The 18,937-nt window shown below is 40.4% G+C and overlaps 2 protein-coding genes across 2 annotated transcripts; one reads left to right on the top strand and one right to left on the bottom strand.

Annotated features, from left to right (window-relative positions):
* Positions 1–1,230: 1,230 nt before the first annotated feature.
* On the top strand, positions 1,231–5,229 carry LOC124855581 (lysophosphatidylserine lipase ABHD12-like). The gene is made up of 12 exons (XM_047345544.1): positions 1,231–1,496; positions 2,198–2,300; positions 2,475–2,594; positions 2,756–2,786; positions 2,882–2,927; positions 3,391–3,520; positions 3,602–3,639; positions 4,055–4,137; positions 4,593–4,675; positions 4,750–4,828; positions 4,908–5,041; positions 5,124–5,229. Exons 1-12 carry the CDS (start codon positions 1,394–1,396, stop codon positions 5,146–5,148), a joined length of 975 nt encoding a protein of 324 aa, XP_047201500.1. The 5' UTR covers positions 1,231–1,393; the 3' UTR covers positions 5,149–5,229.
* pygl (phosphorylase, glycogen, liver) lies at positions 5,226–18,328 on the bottom strand. Its single transcript, XM_047345543.1, has 20 exons — positions 17,906–18,328; positions 17,422–17,523; positions 17,253–17,331; positions 16,854–16,957; positions 16,033–16,164; positions 15,755–15,866; positions 14,683–14,765; positions 14,463–14,600; positions 14,060–14,152; positions 13,690–13,836; positions 11,850–12,013; positions 11,154–11,268; positions 10,909–11,010; positions 9,031–9,178; positions 7,855–7,913; positions 7,620–7,761; positions 7,334–7,541; positions 7,099–7,233; positions 6,941–7,007; positions 5,226–5,865 (listed from the first exon to the last, which is right to left on the bottom strand). Exons 1-20 carry the CDS (start codon positions 18,278–18,280, stop codon positions 5,677–5,679), a joined length of 2,694 nt encoding a protein of 897 aa, XP_047201499.1. The 5' UTR covers positions 18,281–18,328; the 3' UTR covers positions 5,226–5,676.
* Between the last annotated feature and the right edge of the window lie 609 nt (positions 18,329–18,937).

Genomic DNA, 18,937 nt, shown 5'->3' with positions numbered 1-18,937 from the left:
AAGGCACCTCAGTGGGAAGTCTGTGGGAAGGAAAAAGTGTGGCAGAAAACGCTGCACAATGAGAAGAGGTGACCGGACCCTGAGGAAGATTGTGGAGAAGGGCCGATTCCAGACCTTGGGGGACCTGCGGAAGCAGTGGACTGAGTCTGGAGTAGAAACATCCAGAGCCACCGTGCACAGGCGTGTGCAGGAAATGGGCTACAGGTGCCGCATTCCACAGACCTGGGCTACAGAGAAGCAGCACTGGACTGTTGCTCAGTGGTCCAAAGTACTTTTTTCAGATGAAAGCAAATTCTGCATGCTGTACAACGTTGGTGAGCCTGTGTGAATTGTACAATAAGTTTCCTGGTCTTAGCTGACAGCTGCTATGGTCTTCTGCTGCTGAAGTCCATCTGCTTTAATGTATTTTCAGTTCAGAGACTGTATTCTACATACAATACCCTGGTTGTAACAAGTGATTTTTTGAATCACTATAGCCTTTGTATCATCTAGAACCAGTCTACCCATTATCCTCTGAAGACAACTGCATATTTTCTCTATTCGGATCATTTTCTGTAAACCCTAAAAGGGGGATATGCCTGAACATCCCAGTAGATCAGCAGTTTCTGAAATACTCCACAATGCCGCATTCAAAGTTAATTTAATTCCACTTAGACAAAGAGACAAAGTATAAATACAATTTGAAGATAAATGTTAAGCTTTATAAAATGTCACCCAACATAAAAAACACTAACCAATCACTGTTAGACTGTTACTAAACACAGTTACTGTCCCTGCGATGGATTGGCGACCTGTCCACGGTGTATCCTGCCTCTCGCCGTGGACTGCTGGAGATAGGCACCAGCCCCCCGTGACCCACTATGGAAAAGGGGTATAGAAGATGAATGAATGAATGTTACTAAAGACAACAAAAAGATTCAAAATGATCACACTGGAACTTGTAATATACATTACTGAAGACATATAAACAGCTGGACATGTCTCTTTTACATAAATATGTATTGCTTTGAGCCAAAGAACTTCAGTTCCCACAGTGCTTTGCAGTGCAACATCAGCTGTGCATGCTTGATTTTGATGATCGATGGAATATATCATTGATTGACTTTATAATCCGAAGTGGACGGATTGGTTTTGTAATCTTTGTGCTCACTGTACAGGATGAAAAATCTTCTTTGGCAGACAGAACTCGTTCTTAGGTGCATGTCTGTCTTACTGTGTCAAATGTGAACAAGCAGCAGCAGAGCAGAGCTGAACATTGACCTCCTTTTCCTGTATTTCACAACACTGCTGTTGAGCTTTCTGCTGGTTCACCCAAACTGAAACAAGAAGCCAGGAGCAGACTTGATCAGGACTCCTAAAAGGATTGTGGAAAATAATTTTGTCTGTGGCTCAGATGAAGAAATTTCTGTCATTTCTGCTGACTACTTATGTTTCAGTTCCTGTTATTCTCTACCTGTTCCCCTGGATACTGAGCCATGCCATATTTTCTCACCTGTGTAAGTAATGTGCTTCCGGTGTTGCTATTTATTTAAAGCACAGCGTATGGTATGCCGGCTGATTTCCGTTGTAAAGTAATAGTTAGAATAGCACAATAACATTGCTAAGAAGGCCAAATATATCACTCATACAGAATATTTATGCAGAAACAAAGAATGTGACCTTGACAAACTTGTCGTGCCAGTTAATTTTCATTGCATTTATAGTGAAAATCACATGATTTTGTATTTTCTTAAGTTCTATAAAGATTCTAGAGCTATTGCTCTAGAAATTAAAATGATTCAAAGAGTTGCAAAATAATTTGTTGCATTCACGTTAGAACCACAAGCCTTGATGTGTTTTATTGGGATTTTATGTGCAGCTATGTTTCAGAAATATTTCTAATTTCTTTTATGATTGTGGACTACTTTGTGTTGGTCCATCACATATTTTGCCCCAAAACACATTGAAATTTGTTGTTTAAATGAGACAAAATGTGAAAAGGTTCAACTGGTAAAAAAGTGTGTTACTTTAAAAGTTAATAGCTGTAACGTATGAAAACACTGTTCGCTTTTATTGCATTTGCAAGGCACAGTGACATGACACGGTCAGATGTACTATTAAATCACAGTTTATTGTGGTATGAAGCATAATTATATGATTGAAAACTAGGCAGCAAAACAGACAGAAACATACTGACCTGGTGTAACCTCTCCTGCAGTGAGGTTTCCATACTTTGTGGATCTCCGTAGACCTCAAGATGTCCTGAACCACACTTGCAACTTCTACCTCAGCACAGAGGAGGGTGTCTCAGTGGGAGTGTGGTAGGCCTTTTGTGTTCCTTGAAGTGCGTTGGTATTTGAAAATGCAACATGTTGCTTCGGCACAGGTGGCTCCTGAGTGAATAGAGCCATGATTTGGCTGCAGTATGTCTTGAAATACAATCAAATTTGTTTGTGTCTGTCTTGTCACTCCCTCTCTATCTGGTTGCCTCAAAGGCACACACTCCCTGTGAGCCAATGGGATGCAGCTGCTGGGAAAAATCTTGACTGGTACCATGAAACCCTGGGAGACGGGCGTCCTGTTATTATCTACCTCCATGGAAACGTAGGGACCAGGTGGGATAAGTGCAGTAGGATACACATCCTTGAAATGATCTAATAGAGTCTAGTGGGTATTACATGATTGCTTTGGTTCCTTCTTCCATTTAGAACAGTTCTTGCAAAGGTTGCTTGTTGGAATAAGGAGTCTGAAAATTTCTTTCCTTTAATTTCTGCAGGGCGATCAGTCATAGAGTGGAGCTGGTGAAGGTTTGTGTTAGTAAAAAAAAGTTGTTTCCAGATTTAAGTAATAGTTTTGTCTTTGAGCTTTAACATAGCATTTTAATCCTCTTATTATATTGTAGATTCTGAGTGCTGCAGGGTACCATGTCTTGTCTTTAGACTACAGAGGTAAGAATATAACTGTTTAAATTGTAATCATCAGATAAACTACACATTCTTAGTTAGTTTATCAGCACAACCATCTGATCAAGATCCCTTAAAGGATGCCTCAAATAGGAGACATCCTTTAAGGCATAGTACACCCTGGACAGGCCACCAGCCCATCACAGGGCAACACACAGAGACACACAACAGTGCATGCACACGCACAAGAGAGACCATTTTCCAGAAAATTGAGATAGATAGATAGATACGAAATCAATGGAATCTTATTGATATTAACTTTGAAAGTGAAAAATACGACTCTAAGACTTTCCTCTCAAAATGGGAAGGCCAGATTTAAAGTAATTGTTACTGCAATATACTGTCCTATACTGTGCCTAAAAAACAATAAACAAATATTTTAATGAAGTATAAGAAAGAGAATAGGATGAAACCTTGCCTTTCAGCCTGCAATGTGTCTTTTACTGAGGATTTGGAGATTCCACTGGAGACCCCAGCGAGGCTGGTTTGACCAGCGACGCCCTCTACCTGTATTACTGGGCAAAGACACGAAGCAGAGGGAGCATGCTCTGTCTGTGGGGACACTCTCTGGGCTCTGGGTCAGTTTCTCTTATTTTTATTTAGACAGACCACTTCTTTTGACAAAAACATAATACACAAAATATTACCTTTGTTTCTAGAGTGGCAACCAACGCTGCAGTAAGAATACAGGAACAAGGTGGGTTTTAGTTAAGGTGACTTCTTATTCAGTAAGATGTCAGCATTACAGGCACATTTTGTCTAAAGAGGGTGTTATACCAGGGTGAGAATGAGAAAATTAATCCCTCAACTTTGCTCTTGTCCGGCTCCCATCAATGTCCAAAAGTACTGACAAATGTTGTCATATTGCAGCCAGAAATGTATTTTGTGTGTCAAGTCAACACATAATTGTGAAGTGGAAAATAAATTAGGAAAAATAAAAATCTGTATTTGTATTCATCTCCCTTTACTCTAATACCCTTAATTAAAACCAACACATTGCCTTCAGAAGTCATCTAGTAATAATGCTAGTGTGTTAATTCAACCAATACTTTTTAAAATACTGATCATTAAAATAGGGTTGAGTAACTATCTTTTTGCAAACATCTACACAGAAGGATATGCTGTCGATGCTTTAATCCTTGAAGCTCCATACACAAGAATTGGAGAAGCTGTAGCAAACCATCCACTTGCCAAGGTGAGAAAGACTCATGCAAAAGCGTCAAGTGAAACACAGCTGAGATTATTAAATGGCTAGTCATTACGGATGTTATAGTCCATATTGAAAAGAAACCTTGAACATTTTAAAATGCAATTTAAAGCACGTGTTCAGCCTAACACCTTTATTTGTATTTGTCTGAGTACTTGAATGGAGAACTTTGCACAGCTCTCTCCCTATTGATTTTCATTCTTATTTAAACTAATATTGTCCACAGTGGTAATTGTATTGTTAAAGAGTTAAAACAAAAAGGCTGGATTATTTAAAGTTCTGCTGAAGTGCAAAGGTGAAACACTCACTATATTTGAGTTTCACATATTTCCCTGCCACTAAATATCAAAAGATGAAATTGTAATTTTAATTAAAGAGTGCTGCCTTATTTTTAGTATAGAATTACAAGATGGAGGATATTGCCACTTCTTTCTGTATTCCAGATGTACATGTTCCTGCCAGGCTTTGAGAGCTTGCTCTGGAACATACTGGAAAGGATCAACATATCATTTGCCAATGATAAAAAGTAGGTTTGCTTGAAACAAAACCAGACTGAAGACGTTTTCTGATTATAAATACCGTCTTCTCTTAATTCTGCAGTGTAAAGACACTGAGCAGTCCACTTCTAATCTTGCATTCAGAGGATGACAACGTTGTTCCGTTTCACATGGGTCAGAAGGTACGGTGGATTTTCTTCCTCTAAATTTCCTGTCGCAAATGTGTCTGCTTTGCTGAGACTCTCCATCTATTGGATCCAGCTGTACCAGATATCACTGCAAGCCCAGAGGGAATCCAGCAGAAATACTCGAATCCAAATGGTCTCCTACAGGGCAAACCTCAGACTGTCCCACAGCCACATCTACTTGGACCCCAATTTGTCAGATGTGGTACGGTAAGTTTGGAAATTCTCACTAGTTTGTGTTCAGGAATCATCTTTAGTGTTTGACTTGAATGCAAATTCCTCTGTGTTGCAGGAGATTTCTACAAAACTTGACATAATAGGGGAAATGTTATTTCATGAGCCATTAGAAAGATGTAAGTCTACAAAAATAAAATAAAATAAATCTCTTCATCAATTAACTTTTGTTCTTTTTATTTTTGCATGGAGAGAACACCAGAGAACAAATTCAGTCATCTTTTGTCTTTTTAACTCTAGTTCCTCTTTTACAAAAAGATCTTTTGATTCTAAACATGGTTTACCTCAGTACGGGCCACCTAAAAGGTTAGACAAATGTAAGACAATGTTTGCTGCTGCTGTGTTCCTGTTATCCATCTAACTTCCTGAATCCTATGACCATCCTGATCCTTAGGAATGTCAGAAATTAGCAAGTTCTCAGAGCTTTTCCACTCCTCACAGAGACTGAATGTGTTGGCGTTAAACAAATGTAACAGCAATTTGACTCAGATGTAAAAAGGAAATATGCGTTTTTAAAAGCACCTCAGGTTCCCAGAAACGGAAAAAAAAAAAAAAAGTGTTGCATAAAGGCTCTGTAAACATAATGGCAGCTCGGGGGATGCGAAACAGTTTCACATTTTCTTCAGAGCCTTGACAGTTTCCTCGATGGCCTCCCTGGGCTCATTCGGAGGCGGCATCTTCAGGTCGGTTGGCTCCACACCCCAAACCTCCGTAGCGTATTCAGTGATGGTTCTGTCGCTGGAGAACTTCCCTGTGGCTGCGATGTTCCTGATCACCATCTTTGTCCATTCCACTGGATTCTATTACAAGGCAAATAAAAGTTAGTGTTACATACAGAAACACCCTGGTAAAAAGAGGTCTGAAAAGCCATAAAATGCACTAAAGTTTTTTATTTTATTTCAGAACCTCACACTGGAAAAACAAACAAAACCCCCTTTAAAGTTATTTTTAAGAAAAAAACTAAAAGTTGATTCAAAATAAATGCAACTGAACCTGTTATTTTTAATTTTTTTAAAGATATACATTCATTTTATAGAGCAGGTCCGAACTTCTAGAAACCTCCAATTAGTAATTTAAGCTTTTATCGTCCTCAGTAAACACAAAAACATGTTAAATTTGCTAAAGTCTACTGGGACTTTAACTGGAACTGTGTTTTCATCAGATGTGACCAAGGTCCACTGATGGGTATGGTGGAGGATCTGTAATGCTGTGGGCCTGTTTCTCTACTAAAGGCCCAGGGAACCTTCGAGTACACAACATCCTGAATTCTAGGAATTTTATCTATCCATCTATATATAATCTAGTTTATTCTGGATGTAAACCTAAAATGTGTCGGTATTGGGTCTTTCAATAGAAAACTGAAGATTCTTTTAAACCCCCCCCTTACCAACCTGCACTTTGTGTATGGTGGAAGATAAATATGGGTTCTCGTCCAGCCTAGTGGTCAGTGGCTAAAATAAATGTCCCTCTGCATTATATTTATATGCCAGGGAAACATGAAGTCATCATCACTTAGAAGTTACTGAGTACTTTATATTTTGAAGTTGATCAAACAGCTGCTTCAGTTACATTCATTTTACCGTCATTGCTGGGGAAACCTTTAATTATGCCACTGGTGATTTCGTTAAAAAAACCAAAAACAAAACATGGATTCTTTTAATGAATGTGCTGCAATTCAAGAATGGATTTTTGAAGAACATTTTCAGAATGGGTTTATGCAATTTAAGATTTACTGCAGTTTCCTTGTGGAGGACCTAATGTCTTCTAGTACAGAACCTTAAAATAGCGAATACAAAAAGGAAAGGGGAGGAAATGCACAGGAGCATAATGAAGAAAATATATTTTTTTAAACCCCACATTTGAGGCTGATGTTACCTGATAGAGCTTGCTGACTTTGTCTTGGCTTTTTAAGTAGTCTTCAAAGTCTGCAAACACTTTGAATCTTAAAAAAAAAAAAAAAAAAGAGTGAAAGATTGGAAAATAAGTCAGAAGACGATTAAAGCCAAGATAAGTGGAGCTAAACAGTTCCTCACCGGTCGTATTTGAAAAGCATGTCAGTGAGGTCCTTAAAAAGCTCTGGATTTCTTGGGCTGAAGAATCCACTTGCAATCTGATCCATTACTTGTTTCAGCTCAGGAATCTTCTTGTAGTATGACATGGCATCATATCTAAAAAAACAAACAAATACAAAACAAAAGACTTCTAGACCTCAGGAAGAAATCCTCATGTTGCATTATGCATGTTGCCTTTCATGAATACAACTTTTACCCCTTTTTATCCATTTCGGACACATCCTCCACCCGCATGCCGAAGATGAAGAGGTTCTCCTCTCCGGCCTCTTCAGCCATCTCCACGTTGGCTCCATCCATAGTGCCGATGGTCAGAGCTCCGTTCAGCATGAATTTCATGTTGCCTGTTCCTGAAGCTTCGGTGCCAGCAGTAGAGATCTGCTCTGACAGATCTGTGGCAGGAATCACTGAGGAAGAGCAAACCACTGTTTAAGTTTCTTTTCTCCACAGAAGTGACTTTTTTTTTAATTTTTTATAAAATGTACCTTTCTCTGCAAGAGAAACTCTGTAGTTTTCCAGGAAGATTACTTTTAGCTTGCTTCCGACCACAGGATCATTATTCACCACATCAGCCACTGAAGTTATGAGCTTAATGATCATTTTTGCCATGTGGTATCCTGGTGCAGCCTGCAGAGGGTGACAAGTGAGGGCAACAGTCATGCATTTCCATCATGTTGCAGTGCATCAGCACTGTCGCATTTAGTTGAGACTATACTCTACCTTCCCACCGATGATCACTGTTCGTGGTACGAAAGGTGCGGTGGGGTTCTTCCTGATGCCTTGGGAACAAAGTAAAGTCGTGTAGATAAGAAAGAAATGGCTTTAACAGAAATTAAAACCATATCTGAAACTCCTTTGATTGTACCAGACATACACAATATTTGACAATATTAAGTGCCTTGCAAAACTATTCACACCCCTTGAAATAAAAAATGTTTTTTTACATTTCAGTTAGCAATGCTTCAGATGTTAGTCTCTGGAGGAGCTGCAGAGATTCCCAGCACAGGTGGGAGAAAGTGTGGACACAATAAGCAGTTGCGCACCCCATAATGAAAGAAGGGCTATTGTTGAAAGCCATAAAACGTCCCTATGCTATTTGTCGAACATGGAATACAGCACATGAAGAAGAAAATGGGTTTTTTTGGGTTAATTTGCTAAACAATATGTGCCGCAGAAAACCAACACTGCACATCATCCAGGACACAATTCACTTAATAAAACATGGTGTGGGGACATAAAACTGGGGAGATGAAGGTCTGTACAGAAACCTGTTGGAGAATCTATGAGAACTTGAAAATTAATGTTGACAGGTACACTCCATCCAATCTGATGGGGTTTGAACCATTTTGCAAATAATGGTCACAAATATTAGTCTCCAGATGTACAAAGTTGGTAGAAACACCTCACAATACTTGCAGCTCTGAGTGAGAGATGGCATCAAGAAAACAATTAACTGGTCATGAATCCCTTTGCTTCCCGTTCACAGTTTTGCACTACTTTGTGTTGGTCCATCACAAACAATCTACAGAGGTTTGTGGTTGTAAGGTATGAATACTTTAGCAAGGCACTGTGAGTAGTACATGTATGGAGAAAAACTTCCAAAAACAAAAAAAAAGGCTTGCAGTGCAGAAAAAGTAATGTATGGGTCGATAGACCTGCTTCCCTGTAAATCACAGCATTTGTGGCTTCATGGAAAATCCCCACAGCTGTTTTAATGGCTGCATTCCTCATGTCTGTTTCAACATGAAGCCTGGGGTGGGTGTGGAATATTCCACATTAGGAAATGTCTGATCGTGTCATACAACTGATCACTTAGAGATTCACACCAATAATTAAATCACTTGTCAAACCATTTAGTTTTACATTGAATGATTAAGCACAAGTCGCTGAACCTACGGTTATACAAGGCGATGATGTGCAGGCAGTTGAGGACCTGCCGCTTGTACTCATGGATCCTCTTGACGTGGACGTCGAACATGGAGGATGGGTTGATCTTCACCCTGTACTCCTTCTCCAGGTACTGGGAAAACTTCAATTTATTGTCCTGTGAAGAAATGCGACATGACAATAGGAGTCATTCAGGCGGAATTGCTGAATCAGGAGTGTAGAGCTGCAGGGTGTTGCAATGTTCAACTTCATTTGACTGCAATGCCTCTTTGTGCTGTGTGGAGCAGACGTATCAGAAAGTGTAGAGATCAAGTTTTCCATGCAACATGTCATATTTCATCATGCTTTCTGTTCTGATCAAATGTTTTTCTGCTTTTAAAGAGTAAAGAACCTCAGCTGTTTAAAACATTTAATCTCATTTCTCAAATGTTATGACGGGATATCAATTTTCTACAGTGCTTCTAAACAAGCTCAGTCCACATTGGTTAAGAAAATGGAGGTAGATGCCTTCACAGCAATCCCAAACTGACAACCTGATAGACATCGGTCTGGGAGACCGAAGGGTTGCCAGTCTGCTGGCTACGGATCAGTATTCACAGCGAATGGTTTGTAGGTGTGCAGTGCATCTTTTTAGATGATCAGAAACATAATTATGCTACAACAGAATATGGTCAAGTTCCAGTTTCCTGTGAAATGTTGAGACATTGTGCTATAGTGTTAATTAACATATCCATGGGAAGCATTTTATTCTTAAATACATTCTCAGTTTAAATTTTACACAAGAACCTAATCTCTTATTTGTGAGAAATTATGTTGAGCAACTCTAGCCCACTTCAAGACTTTGTAATTTGTAATTTAAGATGTTAGATCACAGAGCCCACCTGTTGAAATCCAAGTTTGATAAGACCCATATGGGCTTGGATCCAAGCTGTGATGGGTGTGGCAGTGATGAGGCACCTTTTAACACAAGCCTGATTTGGCACATCTCTAGAAGGTGTGAAGAAGGCCACTGACCAAAAACTGACCCTTAACCCCTTACATAAAAGGTGTATCATGCCTCACCCACTTCACCAAAGAAAGCAAGTCAATAAAGCGCTTGATTGTTCTCTTGTGGACAGGGGTGGGATATTGCCATAACAGTCTGCTACTCGCCTACTCATCCAGTGGTTGTTTAGACAGGTCTCCGTCAGAAAAAGTGACAAATCTGATAAGATCTGCAGACCATTTTTGAGACGCTTTTAATTCCCATTGCTGTGATGCACAATATACTGATGCACAATATACCGCCGCGTATCAGTAAAAAGGTAATTTATGTGGAAGTCTACCAAGAAATGATTGTATGCACGTTTACTGGCCCCTCCTGTTTTCCTGCCTTTTTTAATCAATAGATATGTGTTCTCTGGTGGGAAGGGGTGTTTTATTTGAAAAGCACAATCTGTTAAAATACAGTACATGATAGCAAATTCATAAAAGATTGTGACAAAACACAATGGGGTCAAAAGCAACAAAACACTTGAACTGGGGAGCATGGGGAAAGATTAGCTCAACAACGAAAGTTCTGATATGTGTAATTGATACTTAACGACATTCTGTATGTGTAATGATAATTATTGAAATAAAATTTAAAATACATTTGGCATTGGTTGAAAAATCTGTTCATGCAAGCAACAAGGATGAAAGCTAGTCAATTCATGCCTTTTATTTATTTTTTTCATACAGAGAATTTTCTGTATTGCTTTTTCCTGCTTATACATATTTTATAATACAACTATTATTTGGCAAAATGTAGTTGACATTTTACCCCAGGTTTATCATTTTATAACAATTAGTGTTCTAGAGAATACAGACCATTGACTCAGACCAGCTTAAACTGATGTAGCTTCCTACCTGTTTGACTTTGGCAATGTCGCGGATGAAGGCCACATTGTCAACAAACTCATTGAGCTTCTTCAGCTGGCTGAGGTCCTTCACATAGTTCTCCCCAATGACCTGAAAACAAGTCATATTACAACGACGAATGTTCCAACGTGTATTTAATCATATTAAGGTAATCCAAGTCCTGAAGGCTAATTGAAGGTCGAGGTGTGATCAGATGGGTCCCTGAACATTTTAAAAGTCAGTCTCAACCGAACCTCAGCAATGAGCTCAGCCAGTCCTGGGTTGCAGAGGAGCAGCCAGCGTCTGGGAGTGATGCCGTTAGTTTTGTTCTGAAACTTGTCTGGTTCTAGCTCACTGAAGTCCTTAAACCTGAGGGAAAACACCCCCAAAAAAACAAAAAACAAAACTTTATTCATGTTTGATTACTGCTACACTTTGATTTTAACTGGTCAACCAACCACATTTAGACTGAAAATCCAGATGAACTGCAGCCAAATATTCTAAAGGACAAGTTGGGCTAGAGATCGTTTTCCTTAGTTTCTGCCAATATGCTGAACCAGGATGACAATTCTTTTAAGTATGTTTTGGCATAATGCAATGCTTGAGGGATTAATGTTTCTTTAAAAAAAAAAAAAAAACACTAAACAGAGCAAGGTTGTTGATTATGATTAGGTCAGACATCAGATGACACCTGCAAAACATAGTTCCAGGATGTTGATTGAGTGTGAGGATTTTCTCATGATTGTTGAGAACGAGGAACTAAAAATACTACATCTCTAAACAGGCGGCACAGACAGACCCATCTGACTTTTCTTTGTAATGAGACTTCAAAAACGAGTTTATTGTTTTAAAACAGCTGCAACTTTTCCTTGGCAAACGATTTTGTTGCATCTACAGTTCTGACAAATGTTGGTCCTTTTTCCAAATTTTACCATCAGCAAAAGGCTTACACTTCAGTTTTGATGATGTTGGAGTGTATTTGAGCAACTCCATTGACAGCATGAGATCCTACAATGCACAGATGGGCCATGTTCACCCTCTTGCAGCCGTCCTCTTCGATCAGAGACATCTTCCTCAGTTTGCTGACGTCTTTCGGAAATAGAGCAGCAATTTTCTATAAGGGCCAAAAACACAAGTGTTTAGGCTTCACAGTTCAGAAAATGTACTGCCATGCAAAAAGTATTCACAGCCCTTAAACTCACATTTGTCACGTTACAACCACAAATCTAAATTATTTTGGTATTATAGTAGCTAATAGACACACTACTTAAGAGTATGGAGTAACTACAGACTACTCCAATGTTCCACTGGCTCGATTTGGCTCTACTCGACTCCATTCGGCTCGCTTTGTAAGCCTTTCCATTACTGTTTTGTCAGGTTACGGGTACCTCCTTTTTTAGTCCCTGTTCCTGAGCAGGTACAACCGGGGCCAGGTAGAGACCACATGTAACGTGGGACGACAGGTGTTCACCGATTGGCCGTGGGTGGAGGAGGAATGAAAAGGTTTTTGCAGAGGAAGTGCAAGAAGAATTTAGTACAACTCAAGAGCGACTACAATAATATTAAGGAGCACAATGGCCGGAGCAGATCATTCCGAAATATAATTTTTCTATTTTCAAAGCTGAAAGAGAAGAAAAAGAACACATCAGCTTTCTGAATTACAGGCAGGTGGGGCGCTTTGTTTAATAACATCCTAAATCAGCTGTTCAGACAGACAAACATTTTCCCCAAACCCCACAAAGCAAAACCACCATGAAATGGTGTGTTTGGTTCAGAAATTTATTGACTGTCTTTAAGAGACCCAGCGTCTGCAGGAGAAGGGAGCAGACAGAGAGCAGCTCCCTGTAATCAGACTGCCTACATTGGATCAAAAGGGAGGATGAGCCTGCTGAATCCGGAACACCAATATCCAAGCTAAAACCAACTTAACCACAGTCTGAAGTCCGTGATTTTGCGCTTTAAAGTACTTAACTTTGGAGCTTCACCAGTCCATACAGCAGCATCTCTCCTCTCTGCTTCTCCTGCCACACCCCCCTCACATCAGAACCCCTGAGCCAGAAAGGGTCAGGGGTCAGTTCTGGCTAGGCTGTGGTCCAGAAAATTATTCCAGTGGATCATTTTAAACATAAAAACCTATATAAGACATTCTTGCATATACAATAGAAACATAAGTATTTAGTTTATTTATGTTTTAATTTCTATTTCTATTTTTTATTATTTCATGCAGGTCACTTTAATGTGACAGTGTAACACAGTAACATTAATAGCAGCACAGCGCACTAAACTGACAGCTGGAGGCGGGGCTTCAGCTATCAGCGGGTCAGTGGAAACAACTGGTACAGTATCGAGTACAGCGAAACCTAGGGGAGCCCTGCCGCCTAAGATGAGCCAGTGGAAAAGGGGCATAAATGTACAGCCAGAGATGCAATGAAGTGATTCAAATAAAGCATATTCATGTTTTAGACATACCCCAAAAGACTTACAACTTTTATTTCAGCAAAAGGTGGTTGAGTTAGGACAACTGAATACAAATATACACCACATTTTTCAGATTTCAGAACCATTAATCCTTTCACTTCTAATTTACAATTTTGCTTTGCTCTTTGTTTGATCATCAGACAAAAGCTCCATAAAACATATGTAACATGACAAAATGCTAAGTTTTGCACAATTTCTGACTGCTAGGTCCATGACTTCATAGCTCTGAGAGGAGAAAACAAAGACAGACAACATTGGAGACGGATTACTTGATATTTTTCCCCGACCGTCTCTCAGCTGTGTCATGCTTACATCTAGATGAGCCTGGTTGATCTGGTAGATGATCTGCAGGTGTCTGGGCAGCAGTTTCTCAAGCAGCTCCACAGGCCAGCGCTCCAGAGCCTCGGGGAGGATCGTGTGGTTGGTGTAGGCAAACGTACGCCTAGTGAGATCCCAGGCCTGCAGAGAAGACACAAGTACTCCTACACCTGGCAAAAAAAACCTCATGTTGCACATTAACATTCAGCACTGGAAGTTTTAATTTCATCTCTTGTTCTGTGGTAATAACCACAAGTTATGTTACTTGCTATTACTTGTTCCAGATTTCCTAATTTGCACTTCCTGTAAGTTGCCCTTGATGGTTAACAAGAAACAGCAACACTGAAAGGTGACTTGCACTCACCGTTTCCCAGTCGAGTTTCTCAATGTCTACAAAGACTCTCATCAGCTCGGGAATGGCCATGGCAGGATGAGTGTCATTCAGCTGGATGGCGACCTGGAGAACAGCACACAATGATGTTCATTGTTTTGTTGATTTTCAAACTAGTTCGACAGGCTGTGAAATAGACTACAGGGACCTTCAAAATTGATTCATCTATAATAGATGTATTCTCCCTAATTACGGTCATGCTAACAAGAAAACCATGACCAAGTTATTCATGCAAAATTCAGCCACCTATCAGCTTTGGCATCTGCAACAGACCCAAACAGAGAGGAAATGCTGACATAATGTTGGAAACAAACGAAGTGAGGTAATATACCAAGTGAAACAGACAACTGTTGCGACACAGATTCTTAGTTCTTACTTTGTCTGGGAAGCTGTCAAAGTAGGTACGACTCGGGCTGCCCTTCTTGGTGGTCTTGAAGCGGCGTATGATGTCTTGGAGTGTGGCTGCCACGACAAAGTACTCCTGCTTCAGACGGAGCTCCTTTCCTTCAAAGAACTGCAGCACACGAATGGTTGAATAAATTTAGGGTGAAAAGAATCTGATGGGTGCTTACTGACTATAAAAAAAGTTAACTTACATTATCATTTGGATAGAGGACCCGGGAGATGTTCTCTGCCAGGTTTCTGTCCAGAACAGCCTCTATGTAATCTCCCACATTAACTATAGAAAAACAAGACACCAGATATCACCGTGTTCAAAGTTTAAAGATAAAATGCTCAAATGTGGAAGAGAGGAAGTGACCATAATTCCAGAAGTTTCCATTGATTATGCACACATTAGATGCAGTACCCCTTAAACCTTTCCATAATATAAGCACAGACAGGTCATTTTATTAGAAGTTTACAACAAAAAGTGGTGGATAATTGTGAAGTGGAATGAAAATGGCAAATTGTTTCCAAATCTCAATAGATAAAAATGGGAAGTGTGGCATAAATTTATTTTATATATTCAGCCCCCTGAAACAATACTTTGTAGAACCCACTACGCTGCGGTATGTCTACCATATTTGCACATTTAGAAAAAAGGTTATTGCCATTGTTCTTTGCAAAATAGGTCAAGCTCAATCTGATTGGATGGATAGTATCTGAGCAAATATTTCCATAATCTCAAATCTTGCAGTACATCAGCAAAAGCCCTCAGCATGATGCTGCCACCACCACATTTCACCATGGGGATTGTAAATGTTAATTTTACAGTGTTTGCACATGGGCCAGAAAGTTTCAGTTTGGCCTCATCTGATCAGAGGACATTTTCAGGCCACTCTTACATAAAGGCCAGATTTGGGAACTGCCCAACTAACAGTTGTCCTCGTCAACAGATTTTCCTAGTTGAGCTGTGGATCTCTGCAGCTCCTCCAGAGAGAAATCATGGGCATTTTGGCTGCATCCCAGATTAACCCCCTCGGTAACCATCCTGCATTCATTCATCACACACTTTGAAAGGCAGTGGATTGATTTAGACGAAACTGAGTAAAAGGGGAAGAAGGAATCATTTTCCTTCTGCTTCATTTATATATGACTTAATGTTAGGCTATCATGTAAAATACGAACAACTTTGAATAAAAGCTCTGGCTCTGCAAATGGTGCAACTCTCTTTGCAATCAGGTATTATACTTTGTGCTTGAAAATGAGACATCCTTCAGTACTTACAGTCTTTCAAGTTGAAATCTTTGGGTGCACGTGCCGACCACAGTCTCATTGTATTCACAGTGTTGTTCATGTAGCCAGGAATGGGCGTGTCGTAAGGCATTGCCAACACAACCTGCAGGTGAAAACCGGGTCAGGAGTCACAGGAAGACCACAGCACAATGTCATTTAAAGAGATTCTGGTTCATTTCTACTCTCCTTTAACCTAAATTCAAGTAAATTCTCCAATATGAAGCAGCTACAAGTGAATGTTAAGATATTTTATAATGTTGGTCAGGCACCTGAGTGTCAACCCATTTGGGCCCATCTCTTGTCTCCTCCACACGTCCGTAGAAGTGAACAGGCAGCATGTACTCAGGGCGAGCTTTCTCCCAGGGGTTTCCGTGCCTCAGCCAATCATCTGCCTCCTCAACCTGCAACATAGAAGGTCACAAATAAGCGAACACTCCAGGACAAAACTCAGTGACTGAAAGACACTGCCTTTTCTGACCTCTTTGTGCCATAGCCTGAAACAAAAATGGAAACTCTTACACTCGCTCCTGTGTTACACCAAACATGGCCCCCATTTTGATTTTGCTTTAAGTAAATAGCTCTGACTAGCAGCAGAGATCAGGTGCACAGGTTAATCCACCTGCATGCATAAACAAAGAGCATGTGTTCTGTTCAGAGTTCAGGGGGACATGTTTACACTGACTGGGTTCAGCCTGCAAATGACCAGCAGAACACAAAACAGCAAAGGCCCACAGTTTTACAATCCCCTATCAAAAGATACAAAAGGGTTGTTTTGACATCATTAAAAAAAGAAAAGAAAAAGAGGAAAGAAAATACGGCTGCTTCTGCGAGGAACTTGCACCACATTAGCTATGCCAAGTGGGTCTGACCGCAGCCCGTTTTTTTCTGTCAATTATTAACTTGTGATGTTTTCTGACCCAATTCATCTCAACTTTAGCCTCTGTCAATTTTAAAAGGGAATCCTGGCTTTCACAAAGATAAGAAAGATATAAAAAGATAATCAATGCACTCATCAGAGAGGTCACGGCTGAGCCTCAGGCACTTTTTATATCATCTTAGAAGAGTTTATTTTAAAAAGAAGCAGGGTTACCTGCCAGCCATCTCTTATCTTCTGATTAAAGATGCCGTATTCATATCTGATACCGTAACCATATGCTGCAAGACCCAAGGTGGCCATCGAATCCAAGAAACAAGCTGCAAAAACAATAAGGAATTCAAACATTATATTGCAGCTGGAATAAAACCGTTCCTCGCAGGGGACGTTTCAGGAGCTCATTTGTTCATTTCCAAACATTCTTAGGCTCAGAATAACTTCACTTGTTCAGCAGAGTAAGTTCACCTTTTCAGCAGACATGCAGACTTATTTTATGGAGATCTGCCAATGTAGCCTGAAGATAATCATAGTGCAGAACTGCAATGTATACAATGTGGTTGAATATAAAAAAAATTGCTCTTTAAGAAGGAAAAAAAAACAAAAAACTGTATCCACCTGCCAGCCTGCCCAGGCCTCCGTTCCCCAGCCCTGCATCCTCTTCAATCTCCTCCAGCTCCTCCATGTCCAGGCCAAGCTGCGGCAAGAGCAGTTCAAATCAGCAAACTCACTATGGCTGTTTAGCTTCTGCAACTGTGGTCAAGGTCTCTAAATATGACCATCTGACCTGGTAGATAGCCTCGTCACATGCATTCTGCAGACCCAGGTTGATCATGGTGTTCTGCAGCGTCCTGCCCATGTAGAACTCCAGGGACAGATAGTACACCCTCTGCAAAAACAAGAAAATTAAAATTGGATACATTTTGCAGCTTTTAACACACCGAATAAGTCAATGACAGACTGCAACTTGAATACACAGAAATGCATTTTAGAGCTTCAAAACTTATGAATGGAAGTGGAGCATTCATGCCTTCCCATGCAGTGATTAATATGTAAACCTGATGCACTGACCTGAAAATACAAAGGCTCTTTGTAATCTAGAAAACTTTATGCAACACATAGTTGGTAGCAGCAGTAAAAAGGTGTTATTTGCCTTTTATAACAATCTGGACATAATGCATGTGATTAAAGCTTCATTTATAAATATACATTTTATACCATAACCATATTCTGAGGCCTACTTTGGGATGGATTCCCACACAGATCTTTACCTTCGGGTCGGCGTCATAGTAAAACTGTTGTGTCCTGATCCATCTGCCAACTAGGTGGTCTCTCACAGTGTGGGCCAGAGCAAAGTAGTAATCCCTGGGCGTTGCGATGTTCCTGTCTTTAACTAGGGTGAAGTGCAGGTGGCGATTGAAGCCCTTCTTCAACTCGGCCACGTTCTCCACTCCCACGATCCCCCTGATGCTGATCTGCTTGCGCTTCTCCTGGTCGGTGAGAGGAGTCGCCATGCTGGCCAGTGTGCAGGTAGTTTGATCCCTGGTTACTGCTGCTGCTGCTGGCGGTGGAAGGTGCTTCTGAGGATTTACCCTACTGGGAGGGAAGTGAAGTCGAAAGGTGGGGAACACAGCTGCAGTTTTCATGCAGGAGTTTCCTCCTCAGGCTGTTTTTCATTGGTGAGTTCAAGGGGGAGGGAGGTGTTTCCCTGTCAAAGCCTCAGCAAGAAGTAGAGAAGGGGCGGGGAACAAAACTCCTTGCAGTTCAGCTGAGCTGAATTTCAATCATAACTCGCAGGAAAACAGGTGGGGGAAGGGGTGATTGGTCTGTTTTGGAGAGGAAAAACACAACAGGAACTAAAAACAGCCAGTAACAGAATAAATGTTGGTGGGGGCAGTGCAAAAACTACAGGAAAATCCAAAGATGAAAGCAGCATGTAATACACACTTGGTAATGGGAAGTTTCTTACAAAGGGATCAATTTAGCATGGCATTTAAAGTTTTTTCCTTTTAATAAAGGTAGGTTCCCAAACCACAGAATCTGTACTAAGCCTACACTGATAAAAAATGTCAAAACTGAGATGATCTAGATTTAATGCAGACCCGGCCCAAGGTTTTTAAAATAATTTTCTATATTCTGCTCATAGTCTACTGTACAGAATTGTGGTTATTTGACTCCAATAAATATTACTGGGGTGATGGTGGCAACAGTGGTAGGGGTTCATCCTGTAACCAGTGGGTTGCCGGATTGAACCCCCGCTCCGTCGTTGTGTCCTTGGGCAAGGCACTTCACCCTCCTTGCCT

This window comes from Girardinichthys multiradiatus, chromosome 19 (assembly GCF_021462225.1).
Source record: "Girardinichthys multiradiatus isolate DD_20200921_A chromosome 19, DD_fGirMul_XY1, whole genome shotgun sequence".
In the NCBI taxonomy this organism is placed as follows: domain Eukaryota; kingdom Metazoa; phylum Chordata; class Actinopteri; order Cyprinodontiformes; family Goodeidae; genus Girardinichthys; species Girardinichthys multiradiatus.
Note: the sequence above shows the minus strand (reverse complement) of the source record. Positions and strands in the feature narration are given on the sequence as shown.

Bases quoted from the DNA above. Each gene is read 5' to 3' on its own strand.
- LOC124855581 (XM_047345544.1), top strand. From the start codon at position 1,394: ATGAAGAAATTTCTGTCATTTCTGCTGACTACTTATGTTTCAGTTCCT. The intron at 2,787-2,881 runs GTTTGTGTTAGT...ATTATATTGTAG, and splicing joins ATAGAGTGGAGCTGGTGAAG to ATTCTGAGTGCTGCAGGGTA. The intron at 4,676-4,749 runs GTAGGTTTGCTT...TTAATTCTGCAG, and splicing joins TCATTTGCCAATGATAAAAA to TGTAAAGACACTGAGCAGTC.
- pygl (XM_047345543.1), bottom strand. From the start codon at position 18,280: ATGAAAACTGCAGCTGTGTTCCCCACCTTTCGACTTCACTTCCCTCCC. The intron at 7,914-9,030 runs GTAGGTTCAGCG...TTTGTTCCCAAG, and splicing joins CATCATCGCCTTGTATAACC to GCATCAGGAAGAACCCCACC. The intron at 7,008-7,098 runs GTGAGGAACTGT...TTTTTTTTTAAG, and splicing joins ATGCTTTTCAAATACGACCG to ATTCAAAGTGTTTGCAGACT.